Source organism: Dunckerocampus dactyliophorus, chromosome 2 (assembly GCF_027744805.1).
Source record: "Dunckerocampus dactyliophorus isolate RoL2022-P2 chromosome 2, RoL_Ddac_1.1, whole genome shotgun sequence".
NCBI classification, from domain to species: domain Eukaryota; kingdom Metazoa; phylum Chordata; class Actinopteri; order Syngnathiformes; family Syngnathidae; genus Dunckerocampus; species Dunckerocampus dactyliophorus.
In genome coordinates, this window is record NC_072820.1 from 8,890,665 (window position 1) to 8,909,150 (window position 18,486).

The window sequence follows — 18,486 nt, forward strand, 5'->3', positions numbered from 1 at the left end:
GAGTAAATATGAAGTGAAAGAAACACGATAAAAATACAGTGTAGTTGACCATCTGTGCAGTGTGGGAGAAGGCTAGCGAACGTACAATGGGGCGTTCAGGGACTGCCAAAGAAAGTGGGACATTCGCAACAAACAACATAAACATGTAAAAACTTCAAACTATATTATTTTTGGAATAAAATAATGGTCCATATTTCCAAAATTTATATGCATTTACTTAAAATTGTATTTAGTTATTTACAAAAGTATTTTTTTTTGTGTGTATTTTTTTATCATTGTGCCTGAAAGGTTTCCTCCGCCCAGTTCGGCCCCGCCCACAGACTGGTGGTTGAGGACCCTGCTATAGAGTCTAGCAGGTAAGTAAAAGCTGACACTGTAAAACATGCACAAAATATAGATAAGCTTTTTATCTGAAACTGACTCAGCACATACACAATATTTTACAAATGAAAAAGCTAACAAACGTCATCTTCCTCTGATATTTGTCTTGAACATTGCAATGATAGCACTAAATTGCCAAGTCTTGCGTATCCTTCAAGCCACGGCATTCAGTCGATGATACCCGTGATTGCGTCATAAAATCGACAATAGGCATTTATTTGAAAGTCTAATCTACCAGAAGATGCATGTCACCCATCCAAGCTTTCAAATCGGAAGCTCACAGGCTGATTCTGGTGTGTCTGGGACAACGGCGGCTGGTTGAAGAAGGCATACTGGGACAACTGCTGCTCAAGGTTCATGGTGTTGATTGCAACCTGGACATGGCCACAACAAAGGTGGTTAGTACACATCTTTAAAGCATACAATCTATTTTATGACTTGTAACACTTATAATACAGTATCTCATTGGGTTTTGGGTGTGGTGGTTGGGGGCTCACCTGCAGCTGAGACAGAGGGAGAGGTGGAGATGTCGGTGAGAGCTGCAAGTTCTGGTGATGGTCTCCTGTGTTAAGAATGAGAGGAGCCAAGTTGTCCAGCCCAGACTGCATCTCCATGGTTACTGGTGCTTGAGAGGCGCTAACTCCTACCCGGCACATTAAAAAGAAATGCGGAAAATTCCGTTTTCAAAAGCGCACAATGTGGGAAATCACCACCAAAACATCTTAAAGACAGATTAACGTACTGCATAATGCTCAATTAGGAACGAAGCATTGACTGTGTCGCTACCTTGTATTTTATCCAGCGTCTGCGTACTGTTGGAGGAGCTGAATGAGGGGGCTGCGGCATCATCCGAGTCTAACGGGGTGGACAGCGGAGGAGGGAATTGGATGTTCGTCAGGTCAGGCAACGAACCACCAGTGCTGTGGGCAACCGGTTTGAGGGAAGCGGTCAAGTGCTGCTCCGGATATGGAAATATGCTGCAGAGAAACAGATGATTTGCACGGAACTGAAAGCGCCACCGTGACACAGAATGTGAAAGAAAGTACGTCAAACGCAAAAATATAAATATTGAAACTTGACAGCTTTGAGAGAGATTCAGGTAAATGATTAACACACAGAGCTATGTTATTCACACTTCTTTTTTTGGCAGACAGTCTCCCTTTGATTCAGTTTTGGTGCGAGAACTTCATGTCGGTTGTGTTCTTAATCATTCATTAATGATATTTATGTATTCATTTATCCTTAATGTCATTATTTATTTTTTATTATTTTTGTGTCCTATGTAGTTTTTCATTACGGAACGGAGGGCCCTGCCGCAATCACGGCAGGGCCCTCCGTTCCTCGGGACAGCTTCTGTTAGAAGTCCCACGGGCAAAATACAAACAGTGGGGCGAACGCTGTTTCTCCGTCGCTGCTCCCAGACTGTGGAACAAACTGCCCACTGACATTCGCACCACTACTGAAGTCGGCCTTTTTAAATCGAAATTGAAAACTCATTTTTTTTAGACAGGCGTTCAACACCGACTAGGGCGGTCTTGTATTTTATGCATTTTTAGTTCTTGTTGACTCCCATTTTATGTACTTTTAAAGGCTTTTAGCACTCTGCAGCACTGAAGCATTTTCTTATAGAGTTTTTATTCTGTGTTTACTTTGTGTTTATGTTTTATGCTGTGTTCTTATGTTTTGTCTTATTGTAAAGCACTTTGGGAGCCCGTGGGCTATTGTAAAGCGCTATATAAATAAACTTTGATTGATTGATTGATTGATTCATTATTGTATTTTATTATTTATTCTATTTTTTGGACACTCCTTTTCTGTGATGTTCCTCAATGTAACTTGTTAAGCATGTTTGAAACAAATAAAAGCATTACCATGACTGTGTACTGTCAAAAACGTGCCTTATCTTATACTGTAACTACAGACAGTACAAATGTAATGTGTCTGCGTACCCCTCAGAAAGTAAGCAGTTGCGCTCCTGACCGTACATACACTATGTATCTTCCAACATCTACATTGAAAAAAAACAACCAAAATACTCACTGAATTCCAGGAACTTTGTAGGGTTTGGCTCTAGAAACATTCTGAACAGAGAAAAGATCACGTGCAACTTGAATCGTTAATGGGCAGCAGATTCCAAGTGTTTTGAACATATCTGTGAGTGTCGACACGGCACCTTTTTGCAGTCCCAGTTCTGCTTTTGCTCATCTTCTTCAGCCTCCTGTTTGAAGGTTTCAGATCCTGGTACAGTTAATAACAGAACTACAGGGATGGAGAGAAATAAAAAGAAACATCCTCAGTCTTTCAGAAGTACAAATGTCAAGAATGTTTGAACAAAAAAAACGTGTCTGCGTACTAGATAACACACAAACATGACCCTTAGGGATTACATCAGGGAAATCTGCTAAATACGAGCTATGATATTCCGGTGATACCATTGCATTGTTTGCTTTTCTGTCCATGATGGCACCCTTGATTGGCTTTTGGAAGCATAAGGTGTTTGGACTGTGGAAAGCAAAAGCTGTCAATTGTGTCATGCCTCATTTGAACCCTTAAATCACACACTCAGTGCATGCACTAGTTACTAGCAACAGTTCAGGTTCTCTTTTTCACACTTCTCTATGTAGTCCCAGTTTGCATGCGCTCTCTCTAATGCGATAGTGGGCCAATATGCTCATGGAGGATTATGGTCATTTCAGTTTGTTTAGTTAGCTACAGTGGTGTGAAAAAGTGTTTGCCCCCTTATTGCCCAGGAAGGGGGGAAACACTTTTTGCCACCACTGTACAGTATGTGGGTAGAGGATGCCACATGCCAATAGCTGTCACTAGCAGAAGCATCGAGTCTAGGGTTGCCAACCCTTCCTTGAAAAACATAATCGCTTCGCATTTTGATGGAATTAAAGTGTTTACATGCATTTTAAAAAGCGGAGGCCTGTGCTACGAATCATGCTTAACTTATCCAAGATCTCTTCTTTGTTTTCTGGCTTAACCAAGTCAAACATTGAAGGTTTAGGATAAGCGGTTCTACGAAGCTGGACACCAACTTGATTGGTCAAGTCGGGATTTTCTCGCGCGTTCACGTAACGGGGGAGGGGTTAGCAGCAGATGACCAATCGCATACATGAACAATCTACCTACCGGCTGCACAGCGGCCTACTTCACTGAGGTAGAACAATCTATGATTTTAATTATGAAGAACATGGAAATATTATACCTGCTAAAGGAAACATGGCTGTAGCTGCTACATGCAGGAAGGAAGACTGGCAGAAAATCACAGACTGAAAGTTTGCCACATCATTAACGAAAAACACATTAATACACGGTACATACAGTATGACCTGCTGCAGGACTTTATTTTATCGGGTGGAATTAACCCGGGTGGTGTCAGGTGAACTTGGGAGCAAATAAAAATGAAATATAAATATTATATTCAAAGCATTAAGTCGTGTCATATGAGTAGTATGCTTTAAGTGTGTCAATGGTAGTGATCACACTTAAATAACATGTACATTGATGTAGCTAACAGAAAAAAAACACTGTCAGCGCACTGTTTTAACGTGTCATTTTGTACAATATGACCCCAGAAGCTCCCTCCAAAGCCGATCTACAACTTTCCTCTTGAAAATTATGGAGAAAATCAAAAGAGTGTTGTGGCACAAAGCCTGAATTACTCTTACTATCTGTGCTATGGATGTCCCCATCCGATCTTCAGGATCGGGATCGGCTGCCGATCCGCTGTATTTGTGAAGATCGGATAATATCAGCTTCCGCCAGGAGATCGGCCCAATCCGGTTGCCGTATCATGTTTGTAACTCACTCCAACACGGTAGGTGCTGTAATGCGCCTCAGAGCTGGTTGCCACTCGACTCTCGCCACCCGCAAGAAGAAGAAAACGCAACACCACCATGCAGACATGTCCGCGGCGGACCGCGGTGAAGTTAGTTTCACGTCGGACGGCGGATATTCGGCTCCGTAGCTACAGCGGTAGTTCCCTCTCACTGTGCCTGGACTGCTGCGTCATGGTGTAGGGAGCTCGCACGGGAAGTGCCGCTCAAACCACTGGTTGCATATAATAGGGACTGTACAAACACTTATAAACACGTCGAAACGGCAGCAAAAAACCTTGGAAACTCTGTTACAGAGCGTGAATGGAAGCTAGCAGGGTTCGCTTAGTTTAGCTAGTGCAGTTGTGTGTGTGCAACTCAGGCCGGATGAGTATATTTTCACTGTGTTGTGCTTTAGTGCTTCAATGTAAGGACCATTTCACAATGCCCACTGACGACGTGCAGATTCTGAATGAAAAAAGACGAGAGGCACGTTTATTCTTGCACCCAGCGCTTATCACCCGTCAAGTGCCATTCTCAACACACACAACACATTCCGGCCTTCAAAATAAGAGCGCTCTTTGTCACATTTGTCTAATTGTGTCAACAAAATAAGGGTGTCATTAAAATATCTTACATTAATAACGCGATTGGAATGACATCTGTGACTACATGTTCCTTAATCACAAGCACGGGCATTACAGTTTGTTGAAGATTTTGTAGCAATATGTGCTGAGGCTGACATCCCATTAGAAAAGTTAGCTAAGCTACGTCCATTTCTCAGTTACTGGACAAAATGGGCCAATGATGTATTGCATCAAAAAATGTAAGGATTTTTGCAAAACCAAATAGCACACACTCTATGCTGGTAAAATAATTGGAAATGGTAAAAAAACTGGGAATTTGGGAAAAAAATAAAACTGATTTCATAGGGCCCTAGAAAAAAGAGTTTGTTAGAAAAAAAAGTCTTAAATATTCTAAATCACGCCACAAATTGCTCTATAACCATGTCAAATGATTAGTCCTACCCTAAAAGTATGTTGCACAGCCATTTTTTCAATTTTATCTTTTATTGGATGGACTTTTATTGGATTAGAGACCTGACTCACTGAGGTTTGTTACAAAAGCCAAACAATATTGTTGGTCACGCTGTGTAACAAAAAAAAGTAAATTCAGCTATATTTTTAATGCACTGAAGAGCTATTATCGTAACCATATTCAATTCCACAAATTTATGTTTGGAACAAAAGCTTTTTATTATTAAAAAAACAAAAAAAGATTGGTACGGGATCGGATCGGATCGGCAACACTATAAAAAATATCGGATCGGAAACCAAAAACGTGGATTGGGACATCCCTGATCTGCGCTGTCGTTAAGGAGAAACCCCGCTTTGTAGTACAGGCCCCTGGTTTCAACCAAATTCATGCAATGATTTGGGGTTTTTTTGTGCAGGTAAACATACCGACTGAGGAATTAAACTAGAGACAGAGACAGTAGAAGATTATGATATTACTCAAAAATAATCACACTGGGTTATTTTCAACATACCGTACTTAAGTGAGGATTCAGTAACTTTTGTTGAGGTGGAGAGATACAAGTAAACAAAACATGACTCATCGTGATAAATCCAGTCGCATGCAGGAGGTGTGTATCTTCTAAGATGCACAATTTAGTCCTCATCCAAAATAGAAACAAATGTGTTATATTATGAAGTACAGCCATGAAGCTGAGTGCATGAAAAACAAAAAAATGTCATTTGCACCTCGCTTGGGCTGGAGCTCCTGTGACCCGCCTGTGAAGGAGGCCTGCTGGCAAGGAGCTAGTGTGCTCTGATGAAGTGCTGAGTCAGAGTTTGTCCTGCAGCGCAAGTGGACAAAATCTAATCAGACACTGTAAACAATCAAGAGGCCAAACGATGAAGGATGCAGGGGGAAAAAACAGGCAGGCGCGAACCACAATTATCTTCATCATTAAAACAATTTCACTTGACCCACTGAGTGGAAAGTGACTTATGATTCAGCCTCTTTGAGAACAAATGAGCCTGATGTAAAAAGTACAGCAGGCCCACTTTGCATGAACAGGATGCGTGTTTTCACACCCCTTTCAGCCACTGAAACTAGATACATAAAAAAAGAACCAATCAGGTTTGATCTGTGGATGATAGGGTAGCATATAAACAAATCGTCAATTCACTGTACTTTTCCTCGGTTGATATAATGTATGTGGCCAGCATATCAGCACCTCTTGTGTAATTTCCTCAATCATTTGCACTGAAAGCACACTTGGCTAATGTTATGGTCTACTTTAGCCTAATAAATTGTCCCGCTAATTGTTAGAATGGTCCATAATTCATGAGTAGCACTGTTTTACCCACTAGTTTATACTTCCTGTTTACATTCTTGCAAACAATAAGGGAGAAAATTAAACAATAGCTGTGAAAGCAACCCTTCAGAGCGATTAGCTAACATTTTATTTGCATATATGAACACAACAAACAAACTCAAACTTCTTTACATTGTAAAAAAATCCAAGGGAACTAAAATGGCTCACAACAAACCATGTGGCATTGTTCTCTTCTCTTATTGGTCAGCAGTAGGGGTATAAATTTGAACAGGAAGTAGCTTTGCTATACAGTGATGAGAATGACACAGCAATACCATAAACAATATGGAGCAAAATCAGGTTTAGTATATGTATTTAATAACCAGACGGACTCTCTAGCAGGCTACAGTACAAGCAAAATAGCTGAGAAGATGCCTTCAGCAAATTATCATCCTTCACATGGTGAAAAAGCCACATGCTAACAGCATACAGTCGTCCCTCGCAATATCGCGGTTCGATTATCGCTCCTTTGCTTTATCGCACTTTTTCAAAAATTTATTAATTAATAAATGATCACTGTTTTGTATTATTAGTCAGCAAATGTTGAAAGACAAAGGTACATGTAGTGTTGAGACATGACATAAGATTACCGTCACACTGCGTGTAGTCAGCCAAAAGAACAGAAGAAGAAAAGAAAACATTCCGTGTGGAAGTTTTTGGCAACCTTGTCCTTCTTGCCCACTCTTTTTTAAACCCTTTCTTAAGTTTAAAATACAGTAAGTCAATTGGAGGCTAACTAGGTAGGTTGCTAGCTTGCTAATGGTTTGTGTCCCTGCAGTGATTTCGTAGCCTGCGCATTACAATTGAGCAATGTGGTGTAAACAAAGAACAATTACTCTGATTTGGTCTACTATATTGGGTAATGTGAGTGTAAAGGTGACTACAAGGGTGTTATTTCATGTCTAAAGTGCTCTAATAATGGTAAAGATTGTATTTAGAAGGTCATAAACAGGTTTTCTAAAAATGTTCCATTTATTAATGTTGACTCCTACTTTGCCGACATTCACTTATCGCGGTCAGGTCTGGAACCAATTAACCGCGATAAACAAGGGATGACTGTACATGCTAAACTGAAGACATGTTCGGGAAGTAATCCGTTTAATTCCTGTTGTAACATCACCATTATGTTGTTGAGTGTCGAACCCGTTTGGTTCATTTGCCACCACACTGAATGTGTCTTTCTCAGCTCGGGCCGCTAATACAGTGCCTCATAAAACTGCGTATACCCCTCACGTTTCTGTAAATAGTTTCTTATGTCATTTCATTGAACAATACTGAAGTAATGACACCGCCGTCAATGTCTAAACATCTTGCAAAAAACAGTGAGTACACCACTCAGTGAAAATGTCCAAGTTGGACCCAATTAGCTATTTTCCCTCCCCGATGTCATGTGACTCGTTAGTGTTACAAGGTCCAAGGTGTGTTAACGCTCATGTATCATTTTCACATAGAGGCGTACTCCCTTTTTTTTGCCAGCGCTTTAGACATTAATAGCTATATGTTGAGTTATTTTGAGGGAATAGTAAATTAACACTGTTATACACGCTGTAATCTGACTACTTTATATTTTATCCAAGTGTCATTTCTTCGGTGTTGTCCCGTGAAAAGATATTTTCAGAAAGGTGAGGGGTGTACTCACTTTTGTGAGTTACTGTACATGCATGACAGTAATGTGAAAATGACGCCAAGGCAGCCGTAATTCCTAGAGAGCCGGTGTGAGGGATTTACTATGCACAAAAAATGAAACACACTCATGTAGTGAGCCTCTTACCTCCTCCAGCTGGTATCAGGTGGCGGTGACAGATATACCGAGCCATATGGACAGCTGTCAATGTGACACTGAAGGTTAAGAAAACATAGTCGGAAAGTGAAAGACGTTCACAGCAATCATTCAACACATCTACAGTCTTTTTTTAAAGGCAGCGAGGCACTTTTACAACCCAAAGAACAGGGTGAAAGGATATTTGGCGTCCGTGCTTGTCGACAGCGAGGGGTTTTTGATGGGGGGATGTGATTCGGTTCCGGTAGACTCTATCAACTAGCCCGTGGTGTCGTGATGATCTGTTCACGTCCATCCCTGAAGTCTAATGACAGGAAAACATTTGAAACGGGTTGCTGCTTCATTCTATTATACTCTAACACTAAATAAGACTAAATATTTCAAGCTGCGTATCATATATACTGCATATATTTTCTTTCCTTTCAGGCTTTTCCCATTAGGAATCGCCACAGTGAGTCAATCGCATGATTTGATTTGGTTTAGTTTTTACGCCGAATGCCATTTCTGACGCAACCCTCCTATTTATCCAGGCGCAGGCGTGGGCTAGGAATCCAACCTGTGTCATCTGCACAAAAGGCAGCAGCATGTTCCATTACACCACCAAGGTAGAATGTGCATCATTATATGCAAGTCAAATGTAAAAATACTGATGCAATTCATTCATTGATTCATCAAAACCATTTGACAACATATCCAAAGTGTGGCCCCGGGGCCATTTGCGGTCAGCCGCTGTTTTATATATTTTTATTGGCCTGCGGCACAGAGAAAAAAGTTGTGATCTAATGAGAAAAAGTCAGAATTTTACTGGAATGATGTCGTAATATTATGTGGAACAATAACATCATTTCAGTAGCATGAAGAGAAGTTTTTTTTTGTTATAATATAGAAACAGAAACAAACCAAATAAAATAAGTCATTTTTGGAAAATTAGGTTGGAGTAGAAGTTGTAATATTCTGGAAATAAAGTCATAATATTATGAGAAATACATTTATGAAGATTATTTAAGGAGAAAGTTGAAATATTTGGAAATTTTAAAAAAAGCAACAGCAAAAATGGGTGACAAAGAAAAAAAATGCAATTCATCCTAATAATATTCTTTTTATCTCATATCATAAAGCTGAGAATCATTTTTTTCTTGAAATATACAGTGGTGTGTTACCAACTTCCTGATTTTTTTTTTGCATGCTTGTCACACTTAAGTGTTTCAGATCATCAAACAAATTTAAATATTAGTCAGTGACAACACAACTGAACACAAAAATGCAGTTTTTAAATGAAACTTTTTATTTTTAAGGGACAAAAAAATCCAAACCTACATGGCAAAACATAAGTTAATAGTTAGTTAATAGACTGACATCTATCAGTCTGGAAAAGGTTATGAATCTATTTCTAAAGCTTTGGGACTCCAGCACACTACAGTGAGAGCCATTATACACAAATGGCAAAAACATGAAGCAGTGGTAAACCTTCCCAGCCAGCCAACCAAAATGACCCCAAGAGTGCAGCGACGACTCATCCAAGAGGTCACAAAAGACCCCACAGCAACATCCAAAGAACTGCAGGCCTCACTTGCCTCAGTTAAGGTCAGTGTTCATGACTCCACCATAAAAAAAGACACTGGGCAAAAACGGCCTGCATGGCAGAGTTCCAAGACAAAAACCACTGCTGAACAAAAAGAACATTAAGGCACGTCTCAGTTTTGCCATAAAACATCTTGGTGATCCCCAAGACCTTTGAGACCTTTGGTATGATGAGACAAAAGTTGAACTTTTGAAAGGTAGGTGTAGGAAGGTAGGAAGGTTTATGTCCCATTACACCTGGCGTAAAAGTAACGCCACATTTGAAAAAAGAACATCATACCAACAGTAAAATATGGAGGTGGTAGTGTGATGGTCAGGGCTGTTTTGCTGCTTCAGGACCTGAAAGACTTGCTGTGATAATTGGAACCATGAATTCTGCTGTCTACCAAAAAATCCTGAAGGAGAACCTCCAACCATCTGTTTGTGACCTCAAGCTGAAACAAACTTGGGTTCTGCAGCAGGAATAAGCCAAAGCTACCCGGGTCAAGAGGTCAAGAAGTAATCTTCCCTCCTTTGATCAAATAGTCAGTTAGCTAATTCTGCAGAGCCTTTTTTGACGAAGAAGATGGAAAAAGAAAGAAAGATACAGAGTACGGTGCAAAACCATGCTGCATCCAAAGTCGCATAAATGGTAAGAAGCATTTTTTATTTATTATTGGTTACTTTCAATATAACAAGGTTATTAAAAAGAATAAATTCAAACACTTACTATATTCTACAAATGCACGCATTTAATTGTGTTCAATGTTAAAAGATATGATAGAAATACATTTTAAAATATGTGACGTTCATGGCTCTCTTAGTCAAAAAGGTTCCCGACCCCTGCCCTAGATGGACCAAATCAATATGTACCAAACACAAACAGTTAGTGGTTTGGTCTGCAGCGTATCAGAAACGTGGCAAAAATGTCAATCACTGTTATCCAAATTCAAAGCTGATATGTGGAAATATCTTGTTTGGCCTAAAACACAAAAACAAGAAGTCTGCTTTCTTGGATGACTAAGATTACATAAAAAAATATTCACAATTTGAGAGTGTGGAATCTGAAGATATTTACATTTTTTTAAATCAAAAAATGATTAATCAAATATCAAAATAGTTGTCAATTAACTGGATAATCGATTAATTGTTGCAGGTCTAATTGATTTTTATTAGATTGTGCAGGTGGGCCTGATGTCTACTGTGTATGTCAAGAGTTCATACAACCGTAAAAAAGTAGCTGACCTCAAAAGAAAAATCCACAGTGCTCTTTCCAATCTGATTGACGTTGGGCAAAGATCCTCCATAGTATGGCCCACGGTTCGGCCCTAGCTGCAAATATTGAGTCTTCTCCAACTGTAACTGGAAGCACAACAGAATAAATACACACATGTCACATTCAGTCATAATAATCATAAGGAACGCACTACTGTACTACACTAATTGTGAAAGCAAAGTCCCCAAAGCCCTCGGATAATATTTATTTCAAAATGGAATCCAGTTCTCTTTCCCATCAGGGAGACCATAACAGGTCAATTAAATTTTCTCATGCGAGCTCACTGTTGGCAGGGCAGAAAATCTAATAATAATGACTTTGCCTGTATCGCGGGTCTATTTTGTTCAGCTTCCAACCTGAGAGTTCATTTCTTTAAATACATTCATCCCCACTCTGTTGACAAAGGATTACATATTATAAGATCTCCAGATCAGAAAGAGGCCGGTCCAAATCCTTTCAACCACAACACAACAACAGAAGGAAAGAGAGATTGAGAGAGAGAACTGGAAGCCGAGAAGGATGAGGCAGCATGAAAAGGGAGATACAGTGGAATCTCGGTTTTCGAACACCCTCGTTTTTATAGGATTTTGTTTTCGACAAATATTTTGGCAAAATGTTGCCTTGGTTATCGTACAATATTGTGCATAACAAACTGTTGTATTTTGTCCTAAGGCACATTGAATCCTGTGGTATTAATAAAGATATGGACATCAGCCATCTTGGATCACACACGCAGTACCAAATCTTGCGATGCTTAGTTTGCGCAATACTACAATATCCTGTAAGGCTCATTCCTTTGGGAAACTCAATGAGAATGTTACACAAGCTAGTCCGTTTGCCCGAGTATCATTCCATAGACTTGTTTTTTTTATTGAGCACGGCTACAAAATAACCCACTATCGGGCCAAACAATGTTGCAGGTGCCAAGACTTTCATAAAGAAGGTGAGAAGTGCAACTGAATTCAAGAATGAACTCGTAGCAAAGTACAAAGGTGTCATCCATGTGGCTCTCTCCTCCCCTCGTCCCTCTTCTTCAATCAGGTAAAAGTGACTTTATATGTTCATTTATCCCTATCATTTACCCTCATTTCCGGTGTTTTTCTCACACTTTGAACCCTGCGGCTTATACAGAGATGCAGCTCATGTATGGCTAAAAGAACTACAGTTCCCAGCTTCAGGAAGTAGTTAATTTGACGAGTGAAATGCACGCTAATATCACGTTTTGAAGTCTAATAAAGCCGGGATTGTGTTTTAATCTGGCAAATCTTTAGTAAGTTTGATCAAATGTAGAATTACTACAACTTCTGTTTGGACTGTTTGGACTGCTTGGAGCGCGGCAGATGTTGAACTCTGTGACACTGGGGACATTGAGCGGAGGTAGGATTGCAAGGTTTATAGTGTGTCTTTCTTTATAGTCCTTCAAAAAATCCACTATCACCAACTGGTTTTGAAAGGCTGGACTACTGCGTGATGAAGAGGACAGCTCAAGCTAAAGGGCTAATTTGCCTCGAGACAAAAGTGACACAGAGAGCGACAACGACAGAGAGAGAGAGAGAGGAGACTGACGAAGTGTGTGACGAAGGAATTATGAGGCTGCTCAATTCTGACGCTGAAGAAGACGACTTTAGTGGTTTCAGTTGCCAGAAGGAGGATCAAGACGGCAATGAATGACTTTTCTGGCTACTGTATAACTATCCGTGTTGTCCGCACTGTTAGGTGCTGTTTGACAAAAAGCATTTATTTCATCAAACGTCAGAAAAAATCTTTGTGTGTGACATCTTTCAGTGTACTAAATATCATCAAATACCATGTTATGACGAGGACACCTGTGGCTTATAGACTAGCGTGGCATACAGTGTGTACTGTATGTACAAATCTTTTTTTCGCTTTCTATTTGGTGAGTGCAGCTTATATATTATATATCCTTATATTATATTCTTTCTAATATGGATTTGTTATCTGCATGTGCAACTATAATTGTTATATATTAAAAGTGTTTTGTTTTAACAATTTTGGTTGTCTGGAACGGATTAATTGGATTTACATTTTTTCCTATGGCCACATTTATTTTAGTTTTCGTACGAGTCGGTTTTAGACAGACCCCTTGGAAAGGATTAATAACAAAAACCGAAGTTCCACTGTATTCTAAAACCTGACTTGATAATACTAGTGTGACAAAAATATAAGTTATTATAAGTTATAGATATGCTTTTATAACAGTTTGTTGGCTTTGATTCTTGTATCTATCCCAACATATGTACATTAATTCACTTCCAAGCAGGGGGTTGTCTGGGTGGCATGGGTGTGACAAGCATTTAGGTGAGCTCAACTAAGACACTGTCCCCTACTAAGGTGTGAAGACAGTGCGGTGGTCCTGAAAACATAAGATAGCACACAACTGTCTAACGGCTGAATTATATTGCAGCGTAGTCACTGTGCCGGCCCTTTTGACGACGTCATGATCCTGTTATAGCTGAGCACGTGACTTGCAATTCTCTACCAAAACGCTAGGAACAGCACCTGACAACGACCAACCACAACTATTATTGACTATCTATTTAGTTTCCTGTGTGGTAGTAGTGAACGATGTCAACTGAAGCAACATTCCAATCGTTGTTGGAGCTGGAACATCATTCACTTTTATTGTGCTTTTATTGTTCTTGTTGCTTCAAAACCGCTCATATTTATGTCATATTCTTATAAGTGCTCATATGTGCGTATTGCATATTACTTTGATGAACTGATACTCAATTTGTGCCATTGTTTCTTTAGTTTTGGCGCTTTCACCGGGAGGGACAAAAATGTAAATGATGTACTAAGACAAGCCGACCAACCACAGCTCTACAGCTACTGGTTGGAGGGGGAGGAGAAAGCCGGCGCGTAAGGACATAACTTGTTTTGTTTCTCTGCGGTTAATTCTCCGCCCCAGACCCAACCGCGATAAGTGAATTTCGGCGAAGTAGGATTCAGTATTAATAAACAGAACATTTTCATAGTTAAAGCATACAAAACCTGTTTATGACTTTCTAAATACGCTTCTTTTACCATTATTAGAGTGCTCTAAACATAGAATAACACCTCTACAGTCACCTTTACACCCATATTACCCAATATAGTAGATATAATCAGAGAAAATAAGCCACAAGACATAAATAAGACTCATGCTCGTGTGTGTTTAAATAAATGGGTTCTAGATGTGTGGACAGGAAGTGATGTCGGGGATTCAGAGTTGAGTTCTACATAGAGTAGATGTTTGAACCGCGATGGCGCGAGGGAAGACAGTAATGTCTTTCCTGAGACATATGGTGGAACGTGGCTCCTTTTGTGCTGTTTAGTAATGTACAGTGTTCCCTCATTTATGGCGGGGGATAGGTTCCCAAAATAACCCGCAATAAGTGACATCCGAGAAATAGCCAAATTTTTTTCCAATGATTATATACGTTTTAAGGTTGTAAAACCCCTCACCATACACTTTATACACTGTTCTCAGACAGACATTAACATTTCCTCACATTTCTCTCTTATTTAAACACTCTCAAAAAAGTTGAAACCTTCGTTTGAATTTGATGATCAACCTACGAGGTTCGACACAAGAAATTATTAAGTGACTCACGCGTATTTCACTCTTCTGACTATGCGTCTTCTTCCTGGCTGTGTTCCGCAGTACTGTAGCGTTTTTGTTTTCGAACCGAACATTCATTTATTCCGTAATGGCGCCTTACAGCCGTAACTCCTTCAGCATGTCTAGAAGTCCAACTTTTTGTGCGATGGTTAGCATCTTCCTCTGCCTTTTGGGTGTAACCGCAGGTACCTTTGACGGTGCAGAACGTTTCGTCGACATTGTGGTTGTTGTCGGGGAAAAAACTTGCAAACATACAGCACCTCAGAGTCACACGATCGAACATTAGCGATCGAACATCTCTGTAAATTTGGCAAGCCGAACGCATTTTGTACTGCACAGGAAGGCACGGAGGAGATTCATTGACAATGCTCTACAGCCCCTTAGCCAATCAGGACGCAGAACACAACGCATGTGTTCTCCCTTAACCAATCAGGACGCAGAACATAAAAAAAAGCACAAAAACAATTCTGCAAAACAGAGAGTCTGCGAAAGGTGAACCATGATGTAGCGAGGGAACACTGAATTAGAGTCTGAGTTGGAAAGCTACTTTTGGCCAGACTCTGTATGTTATCTGACCTCTGAAGTGTCTTTATTTAAGATATTATCTTTCTTAGTTAGAATACAAGTTTTTCCACGACACGTCATAGCTGCTGTCCTGCAATTGGCTGGCGACCAGTCCAGGGTGTACCCTGTCTCTCGCCCGAAGTCAGCTGGGATAGGCTCCAGCATACCCCTGCCACCTTAGTGAGCGCAAGCGGTATAGAAAATTGATGGATGAATGTCATAGCCGCTCACTTGGTGCAGGACTCATGATCTACAGTATAATTCAGCCACTAGACGAGCAATCTAAATTTCCCGGCTTCACCATTACAGCGGAACCTCTTGGAACCCAATCCTTTTTCAAAACATTTTTTTTTTACCGCAAGGACCCGGACATAAGACTGTATTTTTTCCCTATAAAATTGTCTGGAAAAGAGGAGTAGTCTACTATTTGGGGGGGTTATACATGCAAACCAAAAGTTGGCGCCAAACGACCTCTCCGCAAGTGAGTCAAGAGCTTTTCTTCCTGTCACTCACACACACCAGTGACTTGGGAGTTTTTCGACACCTACTCGAAAAAAGTATCTCAAAGGTTGGGCAAGTTAGCATACAACGGAGGGGGAGTTATGATGTCAATATGATGCCATTATGACGACAGCTTTAAGATAATAGTGATGATAATGATCATGATAATGGTCCATGTTCACATCTGCATATACAGTACTTATTTAGTATTGTACAGCGGCTATTCACACCTGCACTAGTATATATTATTTGTGTAGTTTCCTACACTGCTGCTACTCATTTCTCATAGCTTGGTGCATATGAATTTTGAATCGGTCTGATACTTTTGTGTTGCTACTGTCCACTTTGCTGATGTGAAACTTGAATTTCCCCACTGCGGAACTGAGGCATTATTCTATTCTGTTTTATCAATAAAGCTGAATCATCAAACAACTGTCGAGCAGCTAAGAAATATGATTCATAAAAATGTGATGAATGAAGCACAAGTTCGCTGTTATTGAAAACATGGTTTAAAAGAAAAAGATCAATTTTGTCTTTCAAAATATTTTTCCGAAACCTGGTCTTGAACAAGAGGGCGTGTTTTATATTCATGTCAATCTACAGTATCTCCTTCATAAAACCTTAACTGAATAGGCGGTTAATGTTAAACAAGTGAAAAGAAAAACGGGCTGAGATAAAGTAAAGAGGTTCTTACAATAGACAACCATCAATATGAAAAGGCAACATTGAGACATTAATCCATCATCATTATTATGATTTATTTACACTTTGATTAAATATGCTGCAAAACACTGTGGCCAGTGCAGCAGCAGTCTGGCCAACCTTCATGGGATTTATTCTGCAGCCCTGTTTGCTGTATGTGGCTTAAATTCCACATAATCTGCCAACCTTCATTTTTTGTGTGGCTGTCAATCACACAGTGTGCACAGGCCACTGGACGTGTCAGACAAGTTTACTCAACCACGGTGCACATCCCCATACTATCCAACCACACACACTGCACACACTATGAATTGGGACCAGCTGGAGTATGTTAACACAAAAATGTATGTTTTAGTTGTGGAGGCTGTATCGTGCAGTCCAACACATTCACACGCCCCTTTTGCTTCCACTTGCGTGGGATAAAAATCGAAGTAACTTTTTGGAGGAGGAAACAGCCGCTGACAGCTTTCTTCACTTTGGCAGCTGCAAATTTACAAGAAAACAAGGCGAGAAACGCTGTCTCGAAGGAGAGTCGTTTGTTATTGTTTACCTGTGCTGGCCTGGCTGCGTAACGCTACTATCTACATGCACATTTGACAGCTCGCGCACAACAAACCAAGAAGAGGAGGAGGAACAAAAAAACAACGATTTCCTTACCCTCGCAGCCCGTGTAATGCTGAGATCTTTCATCACTTCCTCAAACGCCGCCGTCTCCTCTGCCTGCTTCTGGTTATGTAAAGCGATCTTCTCGCTGAATTTCCGCGGATTGTTCGAAGTCGCCATGTTTCGCTCTTGTGCTACGGTTTCCTTCAATGGTCAGTGTGAAATCATACCGAGTCAGCACACACCACTTCCGGTTAGAGGGAGTCCGTACACCTAACATTACATTACGTAGGAGTATAGTGCAGCATTATTTAATACCTGTTGGAAACTGACACGAAACTGTGACTGTCGAGCACAATGTGGAATTTGGCGAACACTGCTGAAACTGCAACAAAGGCATGCTTTTATTTTTATTGTAAATACGCTTACTTCCAGGAACGTCCCGGTTGATGACGGATGACTTTACACTTGTCCCTTTTGTGTTTAACAACGCTAAGCGGGGGTGTTGTGGAGGCGCACCGCACATCTGGACTGCGGAATTGGACTCACTGTCTCTTATTTAATCATTTAAATATAAACTTAATTCTCGGAACATCACTAACAGCAATAGTACATAAGTGCATTCAAATCACAGGCTATTTAAATGTTGGAAACAAGCTTCATGTCTAAAGTTTTTTTATTTTTGTGGCATGACCTCCGAGGTAGGAAATTTTCCGAATCAGTCTGAATTTATTTTGCATCGTGCCTGTTTTTATGAATTGTCATCTTTTTTCTACGTCTACCCCCGTTCCCCCTCATGAAGAGTATCCCTACAAGCCCATACTTGTATCTTAACTGCGGCGGCAGGTTCACTTTCACACTTTAATGCAACCGCACAGACAACAACATGTGCAAACCATTTTAAGATTTGATAGTGTACGCCTCACTAAAAACCTCTTTCCTAAACACATTCACACACAACTCACGAGATATACATTTTTTCCACATGTGCCAATTAAGCGGAGTTTCTCGTTTATGTTTCACACGAGAAGGAGCAGTGGAGTTGCTTCACCTGCCATCGAAGGGAGTGTATTTTGGTTCCAAAGTAACCATGGCAACATAGAACAAGATGCGAATCAAGGGCAAGCGTGGCAAAGAAGAGTGTTCACTTGATGACTGGTGTTGAATAAAGAGAGAAAGTTTAACGTGTTTTTGTAAAGATGGGAGGAGGCACGTGTCGCCGATCTCAGTGGTTGGACGTCTGCTTTTCCTTTCTTTGGCTGCAGCAGTACAGTACACCGTGTTGTCATGACA

General features: G+C 40.3%; 1 protein-coding gene across 3 annotated transcripts in view; it reads right to left on the bottom strand.

Moving 5' to 3' along the window:
- crtc1a (CREB regulated transcription coactivator 1a) overlaps nucleotides 1-17,406 on the bottom strand; it is a 35,557-nt gene extending 18,151 nt beyond the window's left edge. For 2 of the 3 annotated variants that reach the window (XM_054766911.1, XM_054766912.1), the window contains exons 1-10: nucleotides 17,248-17,406; nucleotides 11,171-11,287; nucleotides 8,548-8,669; nucleotides 8,357-8,416; nucleotides 5,966-6,060; nucleotides 2,555-2,640; nucleotides 2,422-2,462; nucleotides 1,168-1,358; nucleotides 879-1,024; nucleotides 663-755 (exon numbers count right to left, since the gene is read on the bottom strand). In XM_054766911.1, coding sequence (XP_054622886.1) covers nucleotides 663-755; nucleotides 879-1,024; nucleotides 1,168-1,358; nucleotides 2,422-2,462; nucleotides 2,555-2,640; nucleotides 5,966-6,060; nucleotides 8,357-8,416; nucleotides 8,548-8,669; nucleotides 11,171-11,287; nucleotides 17,248-17,373 — 1,077 coding nt within the window. In that variant the 5' untranslated portion in view covers nucleotides 17,374-17,406. The remainder of the gene's footprint in view (nucleotides 1-662; nucleotides 756-878; nucleotides 1,025-1,167; nucleotides 1,359-2,421; nucleotides 2,463-2,554; nucleotides 2,641-5,965; nucleotides 6,061-8,356; nucleotides 8,417-8,547; nucleotides 8,670-11,170; nucleotides 11,288-17,247) is intronic. The other variant, XM_054766913.1, reaches the window with a different exon arrangement.
- Between the last annotated feature and the right edge of the window lie 1,080 nt (nucleotides 17,407-18,486).